This window comes from Pipra filicauda, unplaced genomic scaffold (assembly GCF_003945595.2).
Source record: "Pipra filicauda isolate LSUMZ 115617 unplaced genomic scaffold, ASM394559v2 scaffold33_size4404698_pilon, whole genome shotgun sequence".
Lineage (NCBI taxonomy): Eukaryota > Metazoa > Chordata > Aves > Passeriformes > Pipridae > Pipra > Pipra filicauda.
This window is the reverse complement of record NW_024104465.1, coordinates 1,896,807-1,923,759: the sequence shown is the minus strand read 5'-3', so window position 1 is coordinate 1,923,759 and position 26,953 is coordinate 1,896,807. Positions and strand designations below refer to the sequence as shown.

At 41.7% G+C, this 26,953-nt stretch overlaps 1 protein-coding gene across 1 annotated transcript; it reads left to right on the top strand.

The window, feature by feature from the left end:
• Nucleotides 1–60: 60 nt before the first annotated feature.
• Nucleotides 61–26,771, top strand: MED15 (mediator complex subunit 15). Its single transcript, XM_027714390.2, has 18 exons — nucleotides 61–199; nucleotides 4,769–4,856; nucleotides 6,026–6,077; nucleotides 6,530–6,559; nucleotides 7,341–7,556; nucleotides 8,066–8,328; nucleotides 9,151–9,528; nucleotides 10,627–10,719; nucleotides 15,626–15,745; nucleotides 19,904–20,046; nucleotides 20,364–20,491; nucleotides 21,353–21,487; nucleotides 21,899–21,962; nucleotides 22,127–22,193; nucleotides 22,642–22,802; nucleotides 22,992–23,158; nucleotides 24,028–24,126; nucleotides 24,280–26,771. Exons 1-18 carry the CDS (start codon nucleotides 132–134, stop codon nucleotides 24,414–24,416), a joined length of 2,409 nt encoding a protein of 802 aa, XP_027570191.1. The 5' UTR covers nucleotides 61–131; the 3' UTR covers nucleotides 24,417–26,771.
• The last annotated feature ends 182 nt before the right edge of the window (nucleotides 26,772–26,953 follow it).

Here is a 26,953-nt window from a genome sequence, read left to right as displayed (position 1 = left end):
GGGACTTCCTTTCCCTGGGGCCGCCGGCGCTCCGGAAGTGGTCGCGCGGCGCTTCCGCGGCGGCGGCGGAGGGAGCGGAGCGGGGCAGGGGGAGCGCGGTCGGTGCCCGGCCCTCGGTGCCCGCGGCAGCGATGGACGTGACCGGGCCCGAGACCGACTGGCGCAGCACCAACTTCCGGCAGAAGCTCGTCAGCCAGATGTGAGTGCGCTCCGCGGGCCCGGTGCCGGGCAGGCTGGTCGCGGGCCTCGGCCCCCGCCGCAGGGGCTCCCACCGCCCCTGGGGCCGTGTCCCGCCTGTCTGCGCTGCTCTGCGAGGCCTTTCTGGCCTTCCCCGGGCTGCCTGGGTTCGTGCCCGGACCCCGCTGTTTCCTCTCCCCCGGGCCGGTACCAGGATTTGCTCAGACTGCTTTTTTACTTAATTTCTCTTGTCCTCCTACCGTTGCACTTTGCTCTTCCCCAGAAGCACCGGCTCCCAGTCCTGCTTGACAGCGTCTGCTTTAGGGCTTCGATTTTGGCGGTGTCCTTGGTGGTGTGAAATTTGACATAATCAGTTTTATGAAAACGCCTGTTATGGGCTTGTTTCTGACTTTTTAGAGCAAATATGAGATAAAAATGCTGGTGGTTTAATGTAAAGTTCAGCTTGTTGCCCTTTCAGTTGCAAAACAAGTGCTTTACTTGAATTACTTTGCTGCTCTGCAGGCTTTCCTTATTTTATGGAAGGCTCTTCTGTCCTGTTCAAGGTGGTTGTTACAGAAGAGAAAACGCTGTTCATTACTTCTAAAGTAATGTTGAAGTCCTAATTTATGTATGGTTGGAAAGTTTGACCTTAATTTGTTGATTATAAGGATCAATATCTAAAATTTGACAGTCTTGTTTTTAAGATATGTAAGCAATTTTCTGTTTGATTGCCTGTAGTTTTACTTTAGTTAAGGTGCTGTTCCAGAATTAAACTGTTACAGTATTCTTTAAAGAAGTAATGATGATGTGTATCTGTCAAAGCCATGAAAACTTTCTTGGTGCTCAGAACTGATGTTTCACTTTCTAAACTTTCTGTAAAGTCATTAGTGTTTTTAGGTGAATCCCTCATTGCCTCTCCTCCTCCTCTTCTGCTGCTTCATCAAAACAAGCAAACAAAAGAGCTCTTGAATGCTGTGTAGCTTTGAGGAAATAAACATGATAAATTAAATGTGTGGAACCATTCACATAACTCCTTTTGAGTGCCTTGTTATGCTGCTGGGTACAGAAGTCTTAATTTGTTGCAGTCTCACGCCTGGGTTTCCTTCACAACACTGAATTTAAGATTTTGGGGTTTTGGTTTGTTATTCTTTTTAAGAGTGACATGTGAGTGAACATTTCAGTGATGCTGTGGGGAATAAGTGTCCTGTGTAAGTGGTCAGTGTGTATGATTGGGTTGAGAGAATTGTGCCTTTGATGACCCAAGAACCTCTTCAGTACTGGGCTCTGTGTGACTGCAGACCCAAGCAGGACTTCCAAAATCAAGGAAAAGCCGGAGCCCAGGTGACTGGGGCTGAGGAGCAGCTTTGGCTTCTCCCAGGATGTTCCAGGAGACAGCAGTGATGTAGGAGTGTGGATATACAATTCTACTTGCAGGGTACCCCTTTATCCTGGCTCTTTCATCGAACTGGTGCTTACTGGTACCATGGGAGTCTCCTTCCTAAAGGCCTTTGCTTAATGTGTTTTTAAATGTTGGTGGTGCCTGAAGGACAAATCTGATCTGGGTTGTGTGGTGGTAAACCCAGTTTGTGGTTGTGTACAGTTCCTACCCCAAGCTGCTTCCAGGCTGTGTTAGAAGGGGATTGTGTTGAGCGTAGAAAAGGGATGTAACTCAGGTTGTGGGGTGTTCCATTAATTTTGTGTTTGTTTTTTTGCTTGAAGTTTTCATCTGTATCTTCTCACTTTAGTTAGTGGCTCAACTGAGTGAGAAGAATGTCTGAACAGAAATAGAGATGAGAATGTGGAGAGTATGTGAAAGGAGGAGACTGAGGAACGAGCAGGCGGAAAAAGAGTGGAACAGCTGGAGTTTTTTGAGTGATGAAGGGAAAAATAAGAAAAGGAAGGTTGTCTGCATTTGTTGCTCTCCATGAAACACATCACAAAACCAGTTCATAAAGCAGCCTCAATTTTATATTCCAGCCTAGGTTGTCTGGTGAGAATTCAGGCAAAAAAGTCCAAGAGGGCAGATGTTTCTCCCTTCCTGGGAGTGTAGAGGAAGTGAGGGATTAGTTATTTATAAATTCTTATTTTGACACAACTGTGAACTGAAGAAGCTACTGCAGTACATCTTCATTTCAAGTGTTTGGGTTGCCGTGCAGTGAACCTGATAGGGAAATTTCTCAAAGTTAAAAATAACTCAGGAAAAGTGGTTATTTTTAACCTTGCTTGTTCTTCAGTACTGCTGATGGCGAAGCCACACAGACAGTTGTACCAGCATGACTTGGCAGGGGTGGCTTCTTACCTCGTCACCTCTGCCAGAGGGAATCCCTTCTCCTGGAGGATATGTTTGTGAAGCTGTGAAGGGATGATTCTGTGTGTAGTGAGAAGGGTTTTTTCATCTCTGCAGAACTGGAAGGAAAGGTAATGCTAGAACAAGGCATTAGGGAGGCTGGATGGTCCTTTGCATTCCTCGTGTAGCTGAAGGAGTTGTGCTGGGGACCTGGGACCTTCAGGCCTCGTATTCTGTCAAGCAACTGTGAATAAAGTAGTGAGTGATTCCTGCTTTGGGCCTTCTGCTGGGGTGTGTTACAGGGGTATTCCTGCAGCGAGGGCTGCTATTGATAACATTTGTTATGCCCGATCTGTAACAAACAGAAATGTTGTGTGAGACAGTTATCCACACAAGATCGAGGGAATAAAGTTTTACTTTGAGTTTTTTGAACCTTGTAATGTGGATGCATGTGTCTAACAGCACACCAGCACACTCCCCCCTGCCCACCCATTGCTGTTTCAAGCAAGAAAGGTTTCGTTAACTAAGTGTCATAGTGATCAAATATTCTATTTCACAAAGCAGCATGTGGTGATTTTACATGTCTTAATATGGTGCTGGCCCTGGAACTCATTGCTTCGTCTTTTGTTGGAACAACTGATTCATGCAGTCATGGTGTGAGCCGGGGAGGGAGCTGGTGTAGTTTTGAAGGAGAACGTGTTTTGCAAGATGTTTCGGCTAGACCAGTTGGCCTTAGTGAGTGGTTACACATATTTGGGCTGGAATGAAGCTTCTTGGGAATGGAGGGGGAATTCCTGAAGCTGGTGTTGGTGTCGAATGCTTCGTCTTTTGAAACCACAACTTTTGGGTGTTGTGCATGAAATCCAAAGCGCAGAGTTTTCATGCACATCTTGTGATGCAGTTACTAAGTGCTTATGAGGCAGATGAAGGTTGGATTGTCTGGTACCATCTAGTTTTCAGAATTTTGTCGAGTTCAGTGTTCCATAGGGATACCATACGTTATGTGGTATCCTTAACTCTGGGCTAAAGCTATGACTTTTTTTTTAAGTGACTTTCCTAGTCTTTTAATGTAAATATTTTTATGTTGATTGCAGTTAAACATGTAAACAAGGAAAGAGTTGTATGTTTTTTCTTCCTCCTAGTCTAAACCTCTTTTGGAATGCTAACAGATAGGACATGGACAACTTGGAGTGGCATTTTTGGTAATGAGGATGTAGTCATAATAACATGTCTTTCATGTTCTATAACTTCAAAAGGAAAAGGTAGATACATGTAAAAGTAGATAATTTCTTTTTTTCCCCCAAGTTCCTGGTACCAAGTTCCACATTGATCGCTGTCTGTATCACAGCCACTGAGCACTACCTGCATTACTTTCTTTACTTGCCTCTGCATAATCTTTGTCTTCTTTTTTTGCCAGCTCAGTTTTCAGTGCTCTCAACATGAAAGGCTTTGCCATTGTACTGGAACTGGGAAGTTAAGGAGGATTCAGAGAGTAGTGTGGATTTAGAGGCAGCCTTTCCGAAAAGGGAAGCATTAAAAAAGGGATTGTCAATAAAGAATTGGATGTAGCCTCTTCCTCCGCAGCAGAGCTCCTTCAGGAGCAGTTCACTTTAAGGCTTGTTTGCCCATGGAGGAATAGTTGTCCTGCATTATGTTCAGATTCAGCTTCAGTTTAAGTAACTTCATAAATAAGCAGCATTTTTTTTAGTGTCTGCCAGACCACACCAACAGGTTACCATGAGAGCCCTGCAGCAGGTAGGATGTTCACTGTGTTCTACCTTGCAGGCTGCAGCAGGTCAGCTGCCTGCTGCTGGTTTGTGAGGAAAGGGAATGAGTTGTGGCAGCCTAAGCTCCTGCATTTTAAGGCTGTACCACCTGCTCTTTGCTTCTGTGGCTGTTACTGAGTTAATTCAGGAAGCTGAACCAGCTTACTGCTTGTGCAAGCACCATTCCTGCTGCACGGGACCTGGTAGAAATTCAGGGGAAAATGGTTCCCCCAAAATGGAAAACATTAATCTTGTCAATCAGTTTTCCTCAAACGAACACCTCCTGGTATTTTTGTCAAGGTGGTAAAATAATGACTTGCCTTGCAGTTGTTCTTGAATTTCTGCAAAGAATATTGATGTTGGCTTTGTTCTCCATCATTTGAAGAAACTTTAAAGGGTGGTGATTTTAAGTATCGTATGTAGCGTTGGTTTGGGGTTCTGTTTGTTTGTTTGTTTGTTTTATATCTATAAATGAGAAAGTATTTACTGATGTCCTCAATTAATACCTAGCCTTGTTTTTTCCTTTTCTTTTTTTCAGTGATGAAGCTATGAGGAAAGCTGGTGTTGCCCATAATAAATCCAGCAAAGATATGGAGAGTCATGTGTTTATGAAGGCCAAAACAAGGGTAAAGCATCTCTATTTGTTTCTAGAAGTTATTGCATGTCCAAAGAAGTTTGGAACAAATTGCAGAAACAGCAAAGCCAGTGCACTTAGTTAACTGTCTCTGAGTTATTTGAAATTTTGATTTATACGTGCTTCTTTTACTCTGAGGAAAAGTGAGGTGTTCTGCATCCAATACATGCACCAGACTGGACTTAGTGCAAGACAGCTTTGCTGATGCTGCAGCATTTAATGCACATATGGAACTGCACTTTTCTTACCTGAATGTTCGTGTGTAGTGAATTGTGTAGAATTCCATTTATTTACGGTGTAGCACCATTCCATGTGACCAGTAGATGGTCAGAAAAACCTGGGATATCAATGAAAAGGCTCTGCCAAGAGTAACAGCAAGGGAAGCGCTGTGATCTCTGTGAAAGTCTGGCAATAGTGTACAACTCTACACTCTGCCAAAACATAAACTCCTTCCCTGGAGCTGTGTTAGGAGAAATTGGATTCTGTTGCTGTCTCCAAACAAGCCACGTTTGGGATAGAGCTTGTCTTGGTGAAAATTTTTATAATGCTGATGTCACAGATCTATGCCTGTGGCTGGCATCCTCACTGGTGAGTTGGTGGTTTCATGGGCAGGAAGGCTCTCTCAGCCCTCTGCAGTTTCTTACATGTTATGAGGAACGTGTAAGTAATAAAATGCTGCAAAGAATATTTGTCTTTTCACTTCTGACATTTCTATCATGTTAGTCTTCAGAGTTATTATTTTACTTGTATTTGTAATATGAACTTAGCTTAAGAAAAGGTAGTATGAGTGTGACATAATTCAAGGACTAAAATAAGCCAGTACATGAAGTAAAAGCAAGGTTTAATCCTTATGAAAATGACTTATAGTGGATAAGAACTGGAAAGTGGATGTATTTGTTTATAGTGTTCACATACTGTGATCCTATTAGTGTAACTGTCAGAGAGGTTCTTTCCTGTGAATTTTGTGGTTTCTTGGCCTTCTTGTACCATCAACTGCAATGACCTACTAGTAAGAATATTCTGACTGTTTCTTGGAAGTGAACTGCTCTGAAAAGCCCACAGACACTGCAAAGTAAAATCCATTATGTTGAGGGAGAACCAGAAAGTAATGGTTGCTCTGTTTTTATTTCTTATGCTGAAATACTAATTTTTCATCTTTAGGAGGAATATCTTTCTCTTGTGGCCAGACTCATTATCCATTTTCGAGATATCCGTAAGTGATTTTTTTAGTCTTGGCTTGTTTTTTGCCTCAGTCATGGGGTTGCTCATCACATCCTCCAAAATAAAAGTAAATTTTAGGGTTTCTGCATGCGACTCTTCACAAGTTGCTTTAAAAATCTTTCTGTAATATGCATGCCTAATTTCTAAATACTGTTTCTTTTACACATCATCTATAATTGAAAAATATTTGAAAAATTATCTAAACTACTGTTTATACTACTTTTCTTCCTTCCTAATTTTTCCTGTATTTTTGCCTTCTTTCCATTATTTATGTAGCATTTTGGTTACCAAATTGGCTTAGTGCATTTTATTAGAACTACAGTAGATAGTGGGTTTTTTATTTTTTAAATTATGTGAATATATTTCTTGTAGAGAGCGTATCTAAAGGGCCAAATTTGTGTGTGACAAGATTGGCAAAGATGATGAATTGTTTTTTCTTTTCAGACAATAAGAAATCTCAAGCCTCAGTCAGTGGTAAGAGTTCCTTTTTTTTGCTGTTGTTGTTGTGTCCTTCCTTCCCCCTGTGCTCCCCATTTCTAAATAGAACAGCTTAGGAATCAGGGCTGTGGAGTACTAAGAAGAAAGCATCTGTGTATTCCCTAGCTGGAATATTACATGCTGCTGGAGAAAGAGGGGGTGCTGTGTTCTTTACCTGAGTAATGCTGCTTCTGCACCCTGTGTTCTGTTTTGCCCTCTTGAATTGCCATTCCCTCTTTGACTTCACTTTTCTGTGTGCCCAGGATTCAGATTATGAAAACTGCCTTGAAAGGCTCTGAATTTATCCACTGCATAATAAAAATAATGTTAAAGGGGGAACTGTATAGCAAAGTACTTCCTCTGGTCTGAGCATTGCTTCTCCATTTGACTTCAGGAGGAAGAGGATCCATGGTGGGACCCTCTTGGTGTTTGAGGTTATAAGCTGTATATCCTCATGGACTTTTGTTGGCAGCTTGTTTTGACTTGTGTGTAAATGTGGAGGTGGCTAATAAGTTCCTTTTCTTTAATGTATTTAGATTCTATGTGGGACTTTGGAACTCTGAAGCACTTTGAATCATCTCCACTCTGTATACGGAGAGTCAAAGCTATGCCAGAAGCCTCTGGTCTCACAGGCAGAGCAGTGAATCTTAGTTTCCCAGGGTATTGGATCTAGTCATGGTCTGAAGCCAACAGATCAGAGAGTGGAGGATGGAGAACAGAGGATTTTGGGCAGACAGTTGCATGGCTAGCTGCATATTGGTAACTGTTTTCTTTGTAGATCCGATGAATGCCCTGCAGAATCTAACTGGGGGTCCCACAGCAGGGGCGCCTGGGATGGGCATGGCTTCCCGAGCTCAAGGAGCACCCATGAGTGGGATGAGTGGCCTTGGTCCAATGGGACAACAGATGAGTCTCCCAGGGCAGCAGCAGCCTCCTGGAACCTCGGGAATGGCCCCTCATGGTATGCCTGGTGTCTCTACAGCTACTCAACAGAGTAAGTGCTCAGTTTGCTTCAACCACCGAAATTGTTATGTCAGCTTTTCAGTAATAACTCCTTTCCCCAAGGAAAACGTGCTGAAGAGATGTCGTACTTCTGGCTAAATCAGCCAAGGGAACTGCTGGGAAGAGTTGATTTTAAGTACTGCTACCTGATGGGATAAATGCCTTCCTTAGTATAGTGAGGAACAGTCTAGCTGTTGCATGAGCAAATTCTTTCATCCTACTGTTGTCAACTTCAGAACGTTGTTTTTGTGGAGCTCACCTATGTTTTCTATAGTACAGTACTCCTGCTGGTGACCTCGGTGCAATTTCCTCCTGCACATTTTTATTCTCTTTACCTCGGTTGCTGACTCAATGTGTGTGAATTAGAAGTTGGTAGTAGAAAGTGTCATTCATTCTGCCTCATCCATTTGAGGAAGCAAAAGCACATGCTGCTAATGAAGGATGTTAATCTCGTGCTGTTTGAGTCTCATGTTTTCAGTACAGTCTTTACTTTCTTTTCAGACCAACTTCAGCTCCAGCAGATTGCCCAGCAGCAACAGCAGCAGCAGCAGCAATTCCAGCAGCAGCAGGTGGCTTTGCAGCAGCAGCAGTTCCAGGCCCAGCAGTCAGCCATGCAGCAGCAGTTCCAGGTCCAGCAGCAGCAGGCAGCGGCCGCTGCGGTGGCACAGCAGCAGCAGCAGCAACAGCAGCAGTTGCAAGCTGTCCAGCAGCAGCAGCAGCACATGCTGAAACTGCAGATGCAGCAGCAACAAAACCAACAGCAGGTGATGAGAAACAGCTACAATGGCAAATGAGGTGATCTGTGATGGGTTACTTGCAAGTGAAGCTTGGCCTGTGTGGAAGTAGAGTGTCAGCTCTGCCTGTTACCAGCACTTTTCCACTTTAGAGTAGGGCTTCAGGTTGGCAAGTTAATTGACAGCAATATATTACATCCTGGAGGAAAGCCTTAACAGATGTTTCATTGCTTTCTTCTGTCATAACAATAGAAAATTGAAATCTTTGTCTCTTTCTTTCTATAAATGTCAGGATTGTCTTTCATTCTGACAAGAATAGGTATGTGGGAAAGAACAGCACTTGAATTACTGTAGCAGTAGTGGCTGTTTTGTCATTGTGTGAATAACATGTTGCCACTTTAAAAAATGTGTGCCATGCACAAGATATATATCTATATATATAGACACTGTGTGTATATATAAATATATAAATATATATATTAGGCACAAAAGCAACCGAGGAGACTTCAGCTGTCATATTCTTGTGCAGTTTTTGGTAAAGGGTGGTTACATTTGAAGAAGTGTGTCTAAGCCCATTTGTACAGGAGAAGCTGATGCAGTTCACCTTTGCTTTCAAAAATTGTTTTAGTAGTGAGGAAAGCTTGTAATGTCAAAACTATGGGATGTAGCACTGTGTAGGGTTGAGATATATGAAAAGTGAGTGGATAAAAAGGTTGGGCTTTCTCTTTGGGTTTAAAACGTCAGCCTGATGTATTAGGATTCTGTTTGCTCTTGGTTTATGCTATAAAAAAAGCCCGCTGTTGCATTGCTGGAAGCTTTAGCATCCTGGCTTCTCCTGCTTTTCAGATGCAGCAGCAACAGCAGCAGCAACAACTACAGCGAATTGCCCAAATGCAGCAGCTGCAGGCACAGGCTATACAGGCACAACAGCAGCAGCAACAGCAGCAGCAGCAGCAGCAACAAATACCACCACAACAGATACAGCAGCAGCCACCTCAACAAGTCATGCAACAGCAGATACAACAGATGCAGCAGCAGCAACAACAGCAGCAACAGCAGCAGCAGCAGCAACAACAACAACAGGTTGCTCAGGCACAACAGTCTCAACTTCCACCACAATCCCAGCCTCAGCCCCAGCCCATGGTATCTCAGCCACAGGCAATCTCAGGACAAATTCCCAGTCAGGTTATGCCTGTTACTCTTACACCACAGCAGTTAAAAGCCATGCAGGTAAGGGCTGGCGACCAGCTGATATTGTTGGTTTGTCGTGATCCTCCAGAGAAATAAAACATATATTTGATTTTTGCTAATAATGAAGTAGGAAAACCATAACTTGTTAAGACCTCTGTAGCTAGCCTGTTATGAGTACAGGGTGTTTAAAGGTTTGTGTCTGGGCCTGCCAGTGGAGAACAGTTTTGTGCCTAAGAGTAGGAGTTCTGGAAATCTGTGAAAACCATTTACCCAGCTAATATTTAAAAAATAATTTCTTGTCTTACTCTTGAATGGACAAGTGAAAAAAAGAAAAAGAAACAAACCCTGGTTGAAGAAAAATTACGTCCATGACGTTTGCTTTTCCAGAACATGAGCAAGTGCTTTGAAGAGCCCAGTGCATTTGACTGGAGCCAGTGCTGACTCTCCAGCATGCTGGCTTGGCTTCTGCTGCCTTGTTTAGAGGTTTTGGTCACAGTTTAAGATACTGGCTGTTCTCTTGAAGAGAATGTGGACAAGACAATAGTTTTAGTCTGTTGAACCCCTTGCTGGGTCATCCTCTTAATGGTGCAGCTGTTTGAACTGCTACAGTAATTTCTGTTGGGCCAAAGCTCAGACCTGTTTTTCTTTGGGCCTTGCTGGGGAGGAGTGAAGTGTCAGCCACACTTGGGAAATGGATGAGTTGATGTGTCCACTTTGTGCTCCTACCAGCTAAGCTAGGAGTAGTTAAATGCCATGTTTGTCACACTGAAAGTTGTAATGAATGTATAAATATTTGAAATGCTGGTCATTGGCAGGTGCTTGAGGGGAAAAACCAACGTGTGTGGTTAACTGTTTGCCAGAAAGTTAAGTATCTAGTACTGTCATAGAAGACCTGATAATAGAGGGAAGAAGTTGCAAGAAGAAACTGAATTGGGTGTGCAGTCTATGGAAAAACTGTTCTAAATGTTATAAACATGGGAACTTGTTTCCGCTGAGAAACCTCAAAAACTAGTCTGTGAGGCAGATCATGTCTCTACACCCTTTTTTATGGGAATCATGGTCAATCTAATTGAAACAGAAGTGTCATACCCTAATCATGTACGTATGTTTACTTTGCTTTTTCTTTTCAAACTCAAGGTAAGAGCTCAGCTGGTGCAGCAGCAGCAGCAGGCAGCGGCAGCAGTGCAGGCAGCTCAGGCCCAGGCTGCTCAGATGGGAGCTTCAGGGCAGGTAAGGGCTCAGGAGCCACTACCTCTGGTCACAAGGCCTGTAGCAAGTGCATGCTAGAGATGAGCATGGAGATGGGTTTCTGGTGGTTTTCTGATGAGGGGTCTGACGTTGGTCATTCCCTCTCTAAATGGGATATGGTCTCCTCTGCTGTTTCTCCTTTGCCTGGAGTCAGAGGCAGGATTTCATTGACAACCTCTCTGTGCATGCTCTCTGTCCCAAGTAGGTACAGTTGTTGCCTGTACTGACACAGGAATGCACATGAGTAAGAAGGCTTCCTGTGGGCACACTGCGAGTCTGACTGTTGGTACCTGGAGTGTATCACCTCTTCTTTCCTTAAACTTTCTTAGGTGACTGCTTTGTTGTGTAAACTGATCAGTGTACTGTGACTCTTTGCCTGCTATCTTTAATCACATGTGATTTACCTTCCATCTTCATGTATTGACTATAAAAAATTGTATAGACAATGAAATCTCTCTGCGCTCCCCTTTCATTCCTTTCATCTTTCATTCTTTTTCTGAGTGAAATGGGCAGTAGATCTAGATTGCTCTTGTTCTGGATGTGAATTGTGCAGAAAAAATGGTGTGTGTCACAAGTGCAGAGTTACATTAAAAAAAACAACCAAAACAAGTGCTGGGTGAAAGCTTCTTGTCTAACACAGTTTTCTTATCCTGCAATACGCTTGTAGCCCCAGTGGTTGTTCCTTGATGTGTGTCTGGGATGAAGGAGACATGGGGGAAAAAATGGGGAATGGCTTAAGCTGAACCTCTCATCCCATTTTCCACAAGAATATGAAAGTCTTTCGTGGCTTACCTCTGTAGTGTTTCATATTGAGGCATTTTACAGACATGGGTAAGTACAATTATCACCACTTTGTAGATGAAGAGACAGGCAGACAGATGAAATGAGGCTGACTAGGATTAATGGCAGAGCTCATTTTGTACACCCAGACATTCCATGTCTTCATGCACCATTTTCCCTTCAGTGCACAAGTAATATTATAAGTTCAGTAAGACCTTTGGAAGGTTTTTATGTGGACTGTGATAGCAATTGGTTCTTTAACATAAATCTCCCAGACTTTTATCAGGGATAGTGTCTTGTGCCATCATAACTCTCATGTGGCCCACACCCTTGTTGGTGGCTAAGTTGTGTTTCTGCATTGGTCCTTTGGCTTGAGTCAACATAACATGTAAAAGCTGATGCAGTGGTAAGTACAGTACTGGCAGCAATGGAGAATTCTCTTTCTACAGCTGAAATGTGAATTAAAACTGATGTTTGTTTCTTAAATAATTTCCAGGTGGCACTACAGGGACTTAGGCTGACTGGAAGGAGACTCTGACTTTTCTTCTTTTTACTAACTTAATGGTGCTCTTTTCAACTCCAAAGCAGATGGATTGTGTTTATGCAGAGTCAACTTAATTCTTGCCCCATTTAGTGACTTCATATGCCAGTGGCTTAACAGCACAGTGCATTTGAAAAGTTTTGGGTGATAAGATGGTTGACAGTGAGTTTTGTATTGCAGCTTTATTCAGTCATGTGTAGTAAACTCGGGGATTGCTCTTTATCTGTCACATGTGGAATTTAGAATATTCCACATACAGAGGCTTTACTCCATTTATGTTCATACCATCGCAATATGAGTCTACTAAAATTCATGTAACACTGTGAAGTCTAATAATTAAATGGGTTTCTTGTACTTGTGGAAATATTTTCTGTATGTAATACTTACTTTTAAGATTGTGGCTGTCTATAATATTACAATGCAGCTTCAGTGTTGAGAGTGTATAAGAATTCTCTTTAATTTATAAGAAGTTTCTTTTAAAGTAGATTTTTGCTTTACAATTAGTACATTTTTAGTACATGCACCAGCATTTTTAATAAATCTACCTTGATTTCTTCATTTGGTCCAGGGAAGCTTTTGTTATAAACAACCCCTGTCCTAATCTTTGCTTGTTAGATTTAATCATAGTTTCTAGGGACTTTCCAACTGGGGATTTTGCTTGATATGTCTGTATTTTTCCTTTTCCATAAAATTTCTGTACATCCTCTGTGCATAAAAGTAAAAGGAATCCCAGGTTTAAACATGGGTTCACTTTGAAGTTCTTCTCTGGACACCATGCAGGTCAACATTACCCCTCTCAGGTGTCTGGTCCTTGTGAGTATGTAACTCATGGGGAAGCTGATAGTAGGAGTGTCCTAGTGACCAGAGAGCTACACAAGAGCTTGCAGCACCAAGAAAAGAACCCATATAATCAAGTGGAATTAAGTATTAATAAAGTTTAAATCACTGTTCTGGTGCAATTCCTTCAGGTACTCAGAATGCAGAGTGGCTGTTGCTTTTTGAAAATCCAGGCTGCCTTTAGTGGAGTGACAGTGGTACTGAACGTACATATGCTCACCAAAAGCTGTGTATTTACAGAATTCTGAATGTTTGGATTTTAGATGAAAGAAAGTTACAAGTTCAGGATTCTAATTGTTATATTCCACTTCATTTTTATCAAATAGTAGAGTTTGTATCTTACTTTGGAGAGAGACTCTCTTCCTCTTCTCGCTCTCTGCTTTATCTCAGTTTACAAAATCTAGAATTTTATGCTATAAAAATCAATTTCACTTGTGGAGGAGGATTTGTGTTCAGTTAAAATCTTTTTCAAAAGTACTTGAACATTTCTGGTTGTGTTCTTGTTTCAGACAGACAAGAACATCTCCTTTATGGATATATTGCTTTGCATAAAACAAACCCCCTTTCCTGACTCCTTTGTCAAAGCATCACAGGTTCTGTACATGTAAATCAGCTGGAAAATGGGGAAAAATAGATTAGTTTTGTTAAGAGAGTGGAATTAGTGCCATTTTATATATACACTTCCTTTTGAAAGCACGCATTTAAAAAAATACAAAAAAATCAAACCCAAAAATGTGTACATGTGCACGTTTGACCAACTGCAATACTACAAACAGCTGAAAGCCTTTGAATTGGAATTTGTCCTGTTGGTGTTCAGTGGTTTGCCAGACACTTAAACTGTGAATGTGCTTCTACTTTCCTTGGCCTCAGTGGAAGTAATTAAATCTTCACACTATGGTGGTGTGGCATGAGAAACAGGAGCAAGATGGGACATGTGGGTCACCGTAACATCCCTGGGATTCCACGCGCTCCAGAGGTCCGTGTGCGTTCACGAGGGTCTAAGATGGGGTGATTGTGCCTGGAAGGATATGCTGGGGGTTTTTTCCCCCTAGCAATTTCCCCCTTTTTTTTTGGTTTTGTTAGGGTTGTGTTGCTTCACCAGCTCTCATGTTGATACTGTAGCTCTTCACTGCACTTCATAGCATCCACCTGTGCTTTGTGGCAGTGCTGGGTTGTTGTGTTTGCTCGTGGTGGCTGTTGCATGCTGTGTGTGCACGTGTGCATGTGTGTGTGATGTCTGAAGCGCTCTCATTCGTTTCTCTTTTGAAATCCTGTCTCTGACCATCCCTCTTTTCCTGGATGGAAAGGGACTGCATTGCTCTGATGTCGTGAACTAACAGCTGTGCTGAATTTGACACTATTTTCTTTATCAGTTATTGCTTTCCTTTTTCAGTCTTGCTATGTTGTATTTAATTTTATTTATTTTTAACAATTGTAAGCACATGCATTCTCTGACTCTTTAGAAACGTGTTGCTGGCTGCTTCAGTCCATTTACATAGAACACTAAGCAGGAGTGCCCCAAACCATTTAGAGGAAGGAGGTTACATGAACTTGTTGGTTAGTTAGGATTGCGTGGGTTCCTTGGTAACATGTAAACTAGAAAAAAACGTAGCCCAGAGAACTTTACTGTAGATCTCTAGAGTACCAAACACTCTTTTACTGATAAGTGAATCTGCCAAAGTTACCTGAATACATATATGGTGTATTTGTTGTAAATTCTCAGTATATATCAAATTCTCAGTGGAATATCAAATCTTAAGTAACAGAGGGCTATACATATGTATATAAAATATATGTATATAAAATATATTAAATCTGTGCAACTCCTGCAGGCTGATGGTTCTGAAAGGGACTTCTAGACACCTCAGAGTAGGATAGTCCTAATACTGTTTTAAAGTACAAATTCATTCTAATGCTAACCTCCATCATTTATCCTAAATGACTGTTCTTTAGGGTATGCTCAGTCTTTACAGCTGGAGAATCAAACTGTGCTTGAGGAAGATTATGGACTCAGAATAATTTAGCCCAGCTTAGTAATAGAGGAATGGGTATTTGTCAAAGATATGGAAATCAAAAGGATATGTTTGACTTATTCTGTGGGTTACAAAAGAAAGGAAATAGCCTCGTCAAACCCAGAAGTCTTTTTTGTTGTCTGGCATTGTTATGCTGTCATAGGTTAGGCTGGTCTGGAGTTTTGCCTGCTGTGGAGCATTTGTGCTGACAGTTGCTGTTGAACTGTGTGACAAAGTGTTTTGTAGCGAAGGGGGCACATGCAAATACTGCTAAACCTTTTGAGTCCACAGCGGGGGAAAGCCCATCAGAAACCTATGGCATTATAGAGCTTCTTATATGGAGCACAGACAGCAATCTTAGAGCGCTTATTTCCAAGAATTCTAGAAATTCAAGATGTCAGGCAAAATTTAGGAAAAGCCATTGATGGAAATGACAGCACAGTCAACCCTCGACCCACGAATCTGAGTCTACACATCGCTCTCTGGAGATAACTAGAATTCATGAGGCGCCTGCTGAAAACAGATAGAAGGGTTATAAAAAGGAGTTTGGTTTCTAAGCTAGCATGTCAGGTTAACCTTTAGAGAAAAGCTCACTAACCTTCCCTTCATGCTCCCCTTCCCCCTAATTCCCGGAGGTTGCATGTGCTTCTCATCCTGCCAGTGCACTGCATTTCTTGTTTTGCGATTACTTTTGTCTGTTGTCCCTCTGTCCTCAAAGATGATCACCGCACCTATGGCCCGAGGTGGGATGCAAATCAGACCACGGTTCCCGCCTACCACCGCTGTGTCTGCTACAGCACCAAGCTCCATTCCCTTGGGCGGACAGCAAATGCCACAGGTATTTACTGAGTCAAAGCACATTGTGTCAGGGATTCACTGCCTGGTTGTGTAGCACTGGCTTTCAAGCAAGGGGACCTTCACTTTTGCACCAAACAACGAACTTGCTGGTGTTTCTCAGGGTGTTGGGCTGTTTAGGTTGGGTTTTTTTATGGATCCCTTTTCATTTTAAATAATAGGTTTACTGAGAGCTTGAGATATCAAATAAAGCATTATTAAAGTGGTGCAGGTCTTTATTTTAACATTTCAAACTTTTCCGTGTTCAGAATTGATTCAGGTCTCAAATTAGAGGTCCTCACTCTATGAGTGTGAATTTATGAGAGTGTTGCAAGTCTGCACTGCAGTTTACTGGCTGAGTTGTGACCAGGACCTTGCTTGTCATATGTTCATGCTCTGTACAGGTGCTTTCTTCATTACTAGTAAACTGGGGCTCATTTCAGTTGGACTAGCTCCTTGGCATAATATCAGGGACCCAGAAAAATTCGAGCTGTTCTTTTCTTTCGTGGTTGTGTAGGAGCAACTGCCAGAAGAATTCCACTGGTACCTGCATCAAAGAGCCTGTGGAGGCAGGCTGGCAGCACCTGTCCAGCTGTTGCTGGAAAGTGCATGAGGCCAGAGTACTGCATTTCTTCTCAGGAATTTGCAGAGGTAGTTAAAGTGACCAGAAAGATTCTGTAGTCCTAGGCAAACACATCTGTTGTTGTTTCTGGTTTAAGTTGGATGGTCATTTCAATCCAGGACAGTGTTTATATGTTAACTGACAAACCTGGGCATAGCTGTGGAGTCAGAGAAGAATCTACTCTGAGCTTTGGTTGGTGTAGCAGTTTGTACAGAGAGAGACAATCATCTCCCATGTGAAATACAATATTTGGTTTGATGGTGAAGCTTTCCCATGGGTATTAGTTTCACTTATATTTAATATTTGACCCATAACAAAAGACCTCTGGTTCCAGCATTCAGTGCCATAGGCTGATCTTTTAGCACTGTTGTTGTTATTGAGGAGCTTTGATTTCCAACACCAAGTGAACTGATCATCAAGGAACTCTCTCTGTAGGAGGCCAAGGATTGTGAAAATGATGTAGAGGGCTGAACAACTAGAGAAGGCAGAAGAAGAAAAGAAATTTTTCATGAACAATGATTTACAGTACTGTAAATGCTTTCTGGAGTCTTCCTTCAGGCTAAAAATTTCCTCATCACTACCCATCAGTTCCTTGTTGCAGTCTCCTTTCCTTGCCGTTGGCTTCTGCATATTTGCACACTCTTGCTACTGGGAGCTTCTGAAAGCTCTCACCAGCCTTATCTCCTGAGTGCTTTCCTTGCCTGAGACTCAGCAAACTGGAGATAGGCCTTATGGCTGGGTTATCTTCCAGCATAGTGGGCTCTGAACACTAAGAATAGCTTTGATTTAGTGGATATAAATGCAGACGTTTATCAGGCAAGCCTAAATATCTCCTGGCCAAGACTTCAGCAGATTAGGGCTTGGTGTCATGATCAGGACACTGTAGAGTCACAGAACATGGATATGTTCAGTGGGCTGTCATGGCTGACCATGAACATACTTGTAGGGCAGAAATTCATATCCCTCAGTGAAAAAATATGTAGTTGCATTTCTTCATATCTGTTGAAGATGAAGGGTATACAAATGATAAGTAACCACGGCTTAACTCTGGAGTTAAATTTGAGTTCAATGGAGTTAAAGCTCTGGAGGGAAGGTTTTATTTTTCTTTTGGGTTTATAGATATTTTTGTGGTGGGTTTTTTTGTTGGTGTTTTTTTTCTAAGCCTTCTTTTTACTCCGAGTCAGCTGAAAAGAGCATTACCTAGAAGTTGAAATTTCATTAAATTGTTGTAATCTTAATCCATATCCTGGAAACAATGTAAAAACCTAAACCTGAAGATCTATTCTGGAGCAAGACATCTGAAATTATTATGTAGCAAATGAACTACTGTCAAAGCAAAGTAAGGCAGTAAGTTCAGAATTGCACAGTTCTGAATGCATGTTTCTGAAAATGTCACAGTTTTGCTTACTGTTAGACATTGGCCGTTGGTATGCTCAAATGAAGCTGGCAGAGAGCAAACCTGCTGTAAGAAGGAAAACTGTTTGCCTGTGCATGTACTTGAATGAGAAAGGATAATGCAAAAACATTCAATTCATTCAGTGCTTATGTGCACAGTAGATGCTGCATGTCCTTTTCTTCGCTTTTCTGCACCATTTGTAAATTAATGTGAAGGGTCCTTGCTGTTCAAGTAGATACAGAAGCTTAAATCTGGCAAAAAACCTAGTGAAACTCCTTTCTCCTTCCTTCCCAAGACATAAGGATTGAAGTAATCCTTTGTAACCAACTTTAGACACTTAAAAGGGGCCTGATTTTCAGGAAGTGATGAACCACTCAAAGTGGTCTTAGTTTGACCTGAGGAAAAATGGGTGCAGCATCCAAGCTCTAAATTATTTACTGTTTAATACAATGTTAAGTAGACCTGTAAGAAGTCAGGGAATGCTTTTTGCAGTGTCCATCCCAGCTTCCTTCCAAACAGTGGTGAGCTGCTTGCTTTCTATGGGAGGCAGACTGTGCTTTTCAATCCCAAAAATGCTTTTTCAGCTGTTGAGGAGACAAATGCTGTTAAAGAATCCACTTCTTATGTATAACAGTAAGCACAGCCTCAATGCTTGTTGATTATGGAGAAAAGATATGGTAGCTGATTTAAACATCATTTCAGCCTCACTTGTTCTAACTCTTACCTTCGTGGGAGAGGTTGCAAAGGTATTGGGGTTATTGAAGGTTGAAAAAAACCCATTGTAGTATGTCAGGCTGCATTTGACTTTAAATTATTCTTTAATGGCTGATAAACTAGCACCTTCAAGCCTAGTTTTGCACAGAACTGGGGATTATTCGTGCCCTATTTTATTTTGGGTTTTTTTGTGGAATGAGGCATATTGCAGAACTGCAGTGTGAAATTCCAATCAGAGCATTTCCTGTTGTATTCAATGTGTACATGCAAAAGTAGACCATATGATACCTTTAAAATGTGCTAAATATCATGTCCATGGATGATTTAATGGGTACTTAACAAGAGGGTGAAGGACAACGCCGATTTGCAGCACCCATGACATGTCTGGGACTTGTGGATTTACTGTGACCTTTGCTTAAAATTGATTTAGACTGAGGGAAACAGAATTGTTCGTTCATAAAGATGCTAATCAGTGACTTACAGAATGGACACAGAGGTTGCTGAGCCACGATGTATCTTTGTATGTACTTATTTATAGCCTCAGGTCACGAGAACTCTGCATGTGCCTTACACAAACACGATCACTTAACATCTTCATTACTGTATCATGCTCCAGGCCACTGTACAGGTTTTCTTGTTTGGTTTTAAGTGATCAAGGGAAAAAAATGTGTATTAGAACAAATGTGAGAAGTTGCTCAAATTTGACCATCATCTGGCTCTGGCACTGTAGAGTGTTGTTGTAACTTAGTTGTTACCCAGAGTTTGGTGCTCTTCTGGAAATGCTCTTATTCATCTCTTTGTCCTTCAGGCACACCTCAGCACTCTCCAAAGGTCACAAAACTACTTCATTTTTTTTTCCACACAGGTGTTCAGTTTGGAGTGTTTCTATCTCACACAGTTTTTCAAAGCTGAATATTTAAACAAGATGTTGCTGATATGGCTTCCTTAATTGTTTTTCTTCCTTCTTCCTAAAGAAAACCAGTTGGGATGCTACAGTCAAGTCTGACTGACCTTTGAAGACTGTAATGAAAAGGTCAAAATAAGGATGGGGTTTTATGACTCTTAATTCTCAAGTGAGAACTGTCTTTTCTTCCTGCTCTTCTTTAGTTCTAATAAAGTACAGGTTTTTTTACATGGTACTTCTGACATTTTAATTGCAATATGATGGTTTGGGAAGTGAAAAGCAATTAGTTGTTCAAATTATGTGCAATTTCAGTGGTTATTTCTAGTAAAGTTGATATGAAGTACTGCCCTGAGAGCCTCAAGAATGATACAGGTGGGACTGTCCTTATGGGGGAAAAAGGAAACTAATGCTTTTCATTTCTTGTAGGCCTGAGGATCCGCTTCTCTCCACAGGTAAAGCTTTTAGTTAGGTTCCCATCCTCTACTCCTTTTTGTTGTTATTGATCTTATCTTTTCCCACCTTTCAGGTCAGCCAGAACAATATAACCATGATGTCATCCCCATCTCCTGTCCAACAAGCTCAAACACCCCAGTCAATGCCTCCACCACCACAGCCACAGCCCTCGCCTCAGCCAGGCCAGCCCACTTCCCAGCCAAATTCAAATGTCAGGTGAGCCACACTGCAGCTTCTGAGGACTTTTGTTAATGCCATAAGGGTGAGGTTTTAAGAAGCATTCAGTATATATCTTACTCTGTTTCCACTGAAGTGAAAGAATTTCAATTCCAACTGCACTGAGAGCACAGGTAGGATTGTGCTGGATACACTCTGAAAACCCCCCTTTTAAATAAAGAAGCTGTGTATGAAATCCTCGCCAAGACAGAACTACAGAGTGCCATAACAATGCTTACTAAAATCATATCTGCTCACAGGCTGGTGATCCTTCCTTGTCAGATTCTGGTAGGTTTGATTATGTGCTTATTTTTCAGCTCTGGCCCTGCTCCCTCACCCAGCAGCTTTCTCCCCAGTCCATCTCCACAACCATCCCAGAGCCCAGCAGCTGCACGAACACCTCAGAACTTCAGTGTCCCATCCCCAGGTCCTCTAAACACTCCAGGTAAGTGATCTGAGAGCTGTACTGCAGACCATGAGTTGGGCTGTGGTTTGGTAACTGTAGTAGTTACCAGGAAACCTGCTGGTTTTGGCACTTTAAAGAGCTCCACAAAGCAGCTGGCATTGCAAGTAGTGAACATGTCACATGCACCACATAACACAACAGCTTGGGTACCTCAAATCAAAATCAACTGAAACCTCTTTTCTCATCACTGAAATATGTAATGGATTTTTTCTCCCCAGTCTTTTGAAAAAAGAATGATACTTAATTTAATGGAGCAAGTTCCTTAATTCCATCCAGGAAGGAACCCTTAGCAACAGCATAGAGTTGTAAAGGATGTAACTACTTAATCACAGGCAGCTGCTTTGCTCCAAAACACTTCTCCAGGTGTACTGTGACATTTTACTCTTCTCCCTCCCAGCTACAATAAGCAGTTTCTGATACTGAGAGTGGAGGTAACATACTGGCTCCTTATCACACCAGAGTTGTGTGCTTTGCAGGTTGGAAAGCACTCACTTAAGGAAAACTGCAGCAAATTCACTGTGTTTATTTAATGTTTAATGCATCAGAGTGAGGGCAAAATGAGGACCTAGAAAATGGGTATATGGAACTTTGGAACTTTTCAGAAAAAAATGGTATTACCTGGGAATTGCTGTCCAGTCCATAGAACATGATATTTCTATACAAAGAGGAGAGGATTGGGCAAGCACTTGAACTATGGAGGGCATCCAGTTGTGGATTTGGATGTTTGACATGAGCTACACTTTGAGAGTGTCACGTTTCAGATCTAGATTCTGAAATGTGAGAATAATGTTCTGCAGTATCTTTTATCACCCTGTGACCTGCAGTCTTCCTTCTTGCCAGGAAATCCAAATTCTGTCATGAGTCCAGCCAGTTCTGGTCAGTCAGAGGAGCAACAGTATCTGGAAAAACTCAAACAGCTGTCAAAGTACATTGAGCCACTCCGGAGGATGATCAATAAAATAGATAAAAATGAAGGTGAGGTTCCCTATATTTAGCCATGCATTTCTCTCTGTCATCTCTCTCTTCTGCTGAAAGAAGCAGTACTTTGCCTTATGTCATGGTTTCTATTCCAGGGATTAAAAATGTCACAGAAAGTTTGTTGCTCTTTCTTGCCTATAGCTAAAGATTTTACTGTGAAGAGTGGGCAAAATCCTTGTTCTTAAATTCTCATGAGTTTTCCTTTACTTCTGATGGCTTTCAGACACATAAAGCATATGCAGTGGATATATTTATGAGTAGATGAAAGATCTGTGGTCCACACTACTGTCTTCAGTGTTGGCTTGTGTATACATGAAATTATGTACTTTTAACAGTATATTGTATTTCTGTCTACAAGAATTGAAGCTATTCTTGTAGTCAATGTTTATGTCTCTGGTACTATTTCAGACAGGAAGAAGGACCTGAGTAAAATGAAGAGTCTCTTGGATATCCTGACTGACCCTTCAAAACGGTAATTCTTTCCTTTTGGCTGGGCATTCATTTTCCCAGCTCTTCCAGAAATTTGTTGTTTAGCATCCAGCCACGTTTACCTTGAGGCTCTGTGGGGCTCAGATAGCAGGAACACTTCAGCTAAGGTGACCATTTTGTGGTGATGAAGTTTCTCCTGTTCCACAGGTGCCCCCTGAAGACGCTGCAGAAATGTGAAATTGCTCTGGAGAAGCTGAAAAATGATATGGCTGTGGTATGTAAGGCTTTGTGCTAGTAAAGATAAGCAATTAATTTGTGAAAGGCAAGGTAACTTTTTGCATTTCTTGTGACTCATGCTGTTAAGGCTTCAAGTAAGGTTGGACAAAATAGGAAAACAGAAAAAAATGGGCATTTACTTCACACAAGTCACCTGTATGTATCTTTTAACTGAACTTTCAAGTTCTTGTGCTTTGTGCCAAGACTCAAATACTTCTTTTGGTGAACTTTTGTGGCTGATTTCAGGACTGCCTTCCTAAACCAAAGTGGCAGATATCTTTTTGCTTGTTTGTTTTCTCCTCCCTTACTGTTAATGTGTGCAGTTTGGAGAATCATTTGCATTTCATGCACTGGAAGTTTACTGCTGCAAAATTTTGCAGAATTAATGGTAGATGTTTCTTTTTTTGGTGATGATTAAAAGACAAAGGGTTTCTGTTGTGTTTCAGCCTACTCCACCACCTCCCCCAGTACCCCCAACCAAACAGCAGTACTTGTGTCAGCCACTGTTGGATGCTGTTTTGGCCAACATCCGTTCCCCAGTGTTCAACCATTCCCTGTACCGAACGTTTATGCCGGCCATGACCGCGATCCATGGGCCGCCCATCACGTACGTATCACCCACCTGCTGTCTGTCCTGAGCATTCATTATTTGGGGAAGAATGTTTATTTGTAGAAGCTGTTAAAAGAACAGAGGGGTTTTTGCAGGGGGGTGAGTTATAGCTTTCCTTTTGTGACCTGTAAAGTATTCGACAAATACATTTTCACCTGGTCCTTTTGTGGACTGTGCTTTACACAGGGCCCCAGTTGCTTCCCCTCGAAAACGGAAATATGAAGAGGATGAAAGGCAGACCATTCCAAATGTCTTACAAGGAGAAGTTGCAAGATTAAATCCTAAATTCCTGGTGAACCTGGACCCTTCCCACTGCAGCAATAATGGCACAGTTCATCTCATATGCAAGCTAGGTAAGCAAGGAGACGCTAAGGGCTGCATTCAGAAAGAAGTGCTGAGCTTGTTTGTAGGAATTTGAAACAGTCTTGAATCTGGCTAACCTGTGACTTCTGCATGAAGTCTGTATTTATATCTATACTTATCATAGCACTGCATCATCACAACATTCTGCACAGCCTGTTTCAGGGTACTCCTGGGGATTTCATTCACACTAATTGATCCTTTCTCTGCACTGAAGTTGCAATTGGTAACCTCAGTGTGTAGAAAATTACTTGTTGCTAGCAAAATCTCGACTCCTGATATGTGAGTTCTTGTGCCTCCATCAAGTAGGACAGAGCTAGAGAAATGGTGAGTTAATTTTTGGGATGGTCTATTTCAGTTTGTACTAATGATCACTTGTAATGGTGTATGTTCAAGAAATTAATTCAGATTGCTTTTTTTTTTTAAATCCTAGCTGAATAATCATAAAGTGGTATAGTCTGTTTACTTGTTTTGTTCTTGGATTCCAATAGGGAAAATAGGTTCTTTCCTCCCCCGCTTCCTTTGAAGTGTCAGGATTGGTTTTGTCCTGAGCATTGATACATGAGGCACTTAGTTTTCAGAAATGAGGTGTCTAACTTGGTGAAGTTGAGCTGATGAAATGGTGAGAATGGCAAGGTGCAGAAGTGTCCAAGAGATGGAGCTATGTTTGCCAGGCTTTTCTGCCAAAAGTTTAAGAGTGTTGGTAAAGTGAGCAATGAGATTTCCTTTCAGTAAAAAAGGAGATGTACGGTCAGGTTCGTCCTTGGGGTTCAGAGGCTAGAAACCAAGCTGTATTATGCACAACACCCTTCTATCCAGCAAGGAATGCTTTGTTCTGATGGGAAGTGTGTTTGCATCCTAGATGACAAGAATCTTCCAAATGTCCCACCACTCCAGCTCAGCGTTCCAGCGGATTATCCAGATCAGAGCCCTCTGTGGATAAAAAACCCCAGACAGTATGGTATGAGGCTGCTGCCATGACATTTGTTGGGCATGTGTATGTGGTAGTAGGGGGAAGTGTGAACGCTTCATGTTACTCTTGTCTTTTAAATTTTTTTAAATATACTTTTTTATTATAACTTCCTTTATCTGTTATCTTTTTTTTTTCTTCCAGCAGCCAACCCCTTTTTGCAGTCAGTGTATCGATACATGACTTCAAAACTATTGCAACTTCCAGACAAGCATTCAGTCACAGCACTCTTGAACACTTGGGCACAAAGCATTCGCCAGGCCTGCCTCTCTGCTGCATAACAGCTCACTTTCTAAATCATGAAGCAAGAAAAAAGGTTTCAACAGCTGGCCTCTTCCACATGCCACTGGAAAACCAGAGTTTGGGGAGGTTACTTCAGAAGAAAGAAGCCTTATGTTGTTTTGTTTCTAGGTGTCAGGTTCAGTAGAGAGCCTGATGTTAGACTTAGCCTTCATGCTTTTTATCTTCTGCCTCAGTGGACTTTTGCCAGCATTCTCAAATATACAAAATGTGTATATATGGTTCTTGAGACTGTATTTCAGATGAGTTTTTATTGTCTTCTTAGAGAAGAAATTATTTGTGGACTTCCATCAGGGAGTCTGGTATAAGAGGGAGTAGGGAGAAAATGTCCTAATTTGCTTCAAAGTTTGCTCAGTGCCAGTATTCCTTTCACACTGTATGTTTTGTGACCTCATACTGCCCCAGAAATAAATTAGCTCCAACTAGAATGTGCTTGCAAACTTCTCAGTGGTTGTAGGAATCATTTTGCCTTTTAGCTTTGCCCAGAGATGGGATAAATTACAGCCTTTTAAGGCATCCCTCAAATATGTGAGTTAAATCTGGATAATTACACCTGGGGGTGGGAGTGTGGAACTAAACAGAGCAAAAAAAAGTATTTTATAGCTTATTTTAAATGCAACTTTGTATAAACGGTTTTTGGTTAGCATGGATCACGTTTCTCACTCCAAAAGAGCGAGGCTGATGAGAAGGAAAGAGATACTAATGTGCACACTGACTTCCTCTGTGAATTCAGTAAATGTGTGTGTAAAGGTGGGGGGGAAAACCAACAGTATAAAGGCCAAGTGACACCAGTCAATCCAGCAGGCTCACAGCTAGATTTCTTTTATTAAGAGTCTTTCTGAGGCATCTGGCTTCCTTTGGGAGTTGATGCAGTGCAGGGAAAATGCTTCTGTACTACATCAGTTTGTTTGAACAGAAAAGGCAAAAAACAACAGCTCAGGAGTAGAACTGACAATTAGCACATTGTGTCTTGAGCAATGATGGGCACTCAGTCATCAGCTGCCTTATTGTTGGGCACTTCTAATGAAAACATTTGCCACGAGTAACTTTAATTTCATGCATTTTTTTATATTTCCACCATGCTTATAAATTGCTCCCTCTTGATTTCCTGGTGCAGAATTTCAAATATCAGATGTTCCCATTATACCCTGCCCCATGTCTCTGTATTGTGCAGCAAACCTTGAAGAGTAGCTGGGCTCTCTTACAGTAGTGTCAAGAAATTGCTATGACCTCCATGAATCTGTGTGGTGTCATCAGTTTTAGGATGTTTTTAAATGTGGGTACTTAGTAAGCACTGACTGAGGCAGCAGAGTGCTATCAGTATTTTGTACATGAACTAATGCATTATCTGTTTGTTTCTATTGTAATAAATTTATTATTATTCCTGTGTTAGACATTATACTGCTCTTCCCATGTTAGATACCAGTTCTGTTGTGCCACTGGATGATGGTTACTGTGTTCTGTGGTAAGTGAAAACTCACAGGCTTTGCAGGTTAGGGGACAAAATCATAAATGGCTTTGTGTTCTATGCAACACTATCCTTCACTGTCCTCTGAGTGAACTGGAAAATCTGGTCAAAAGGTTAGTAATGGTATCTACAAATGACAGATGTAGTTTTTTAACTGGTAAAAAAGAGAGAAATTATGACCCAAGTCCTGCGACCACAGAGCTGATTATGGAAGTAGTGGGGAGGGGCAGTTTAAGCAAAGAAGTTAACAGAAACCAAGGCCCTCATGTATCAAATGCTCAAATCAATGCAGCAGGACTTATCTACAGCAGGACAATGTAAGTAGGAAGTATCTTCTCTTACGCTGGCGTGGAACATGGTGAGATGCAACCCTTGTGCAGCTCTGAGGCACGTTGATGGATTTGTTAGTAAAAAATGGTTATTGCAGGCTTACTTTCATGGTACTGAATGCTCTGGTTCCTACAGCATCATTTTGGATGTTTATTTACATTTAGCTTATAGGTGTTTTTCTTACTGAACCTCATTTTGCTTTGATTAGCCTCTTTCCTGGGTGCATTAATGTGGCGTATTTTTTAGTGAGCACAAAATAGTTGGTTTTTTTTGGTATTTTCCTGACTGAGTTGCCTTTGGAAGCTGATCTTTGGATGAGGATGTTTTGAAATCACCAAGTAGACTCTGAAAACGTGTGCTTTTTATGTAGTACCCTGAGTTGTGCCACTTTGTTAATGAGACCCACACCCTGCTGGGCAGGGATGCAGCTGAGCTCCATGGACGTTTGAGAGCTGGAGTCAGATGCTGCTGTGAATGTTACAGTGCACGTGTGTGGGTGCTCTCATGTTTTCAGTAAATGTTTTCTCTCCTTATGTCACTGCTGTGTGCAGTCCTTAATATTTTACAGGAGTAATGCTGCAGAGCAGGTGCCTGACATGGGAACCGATGGATTCCTTAAGCAGTGATTTAACAAAAGGGTATTTCTTGCCCTTTTCCTCTCAGGTGAAACGGACAACAAAGTATTTGTTGATCTCCAAGAGAGGAATGTTACTATCTGTT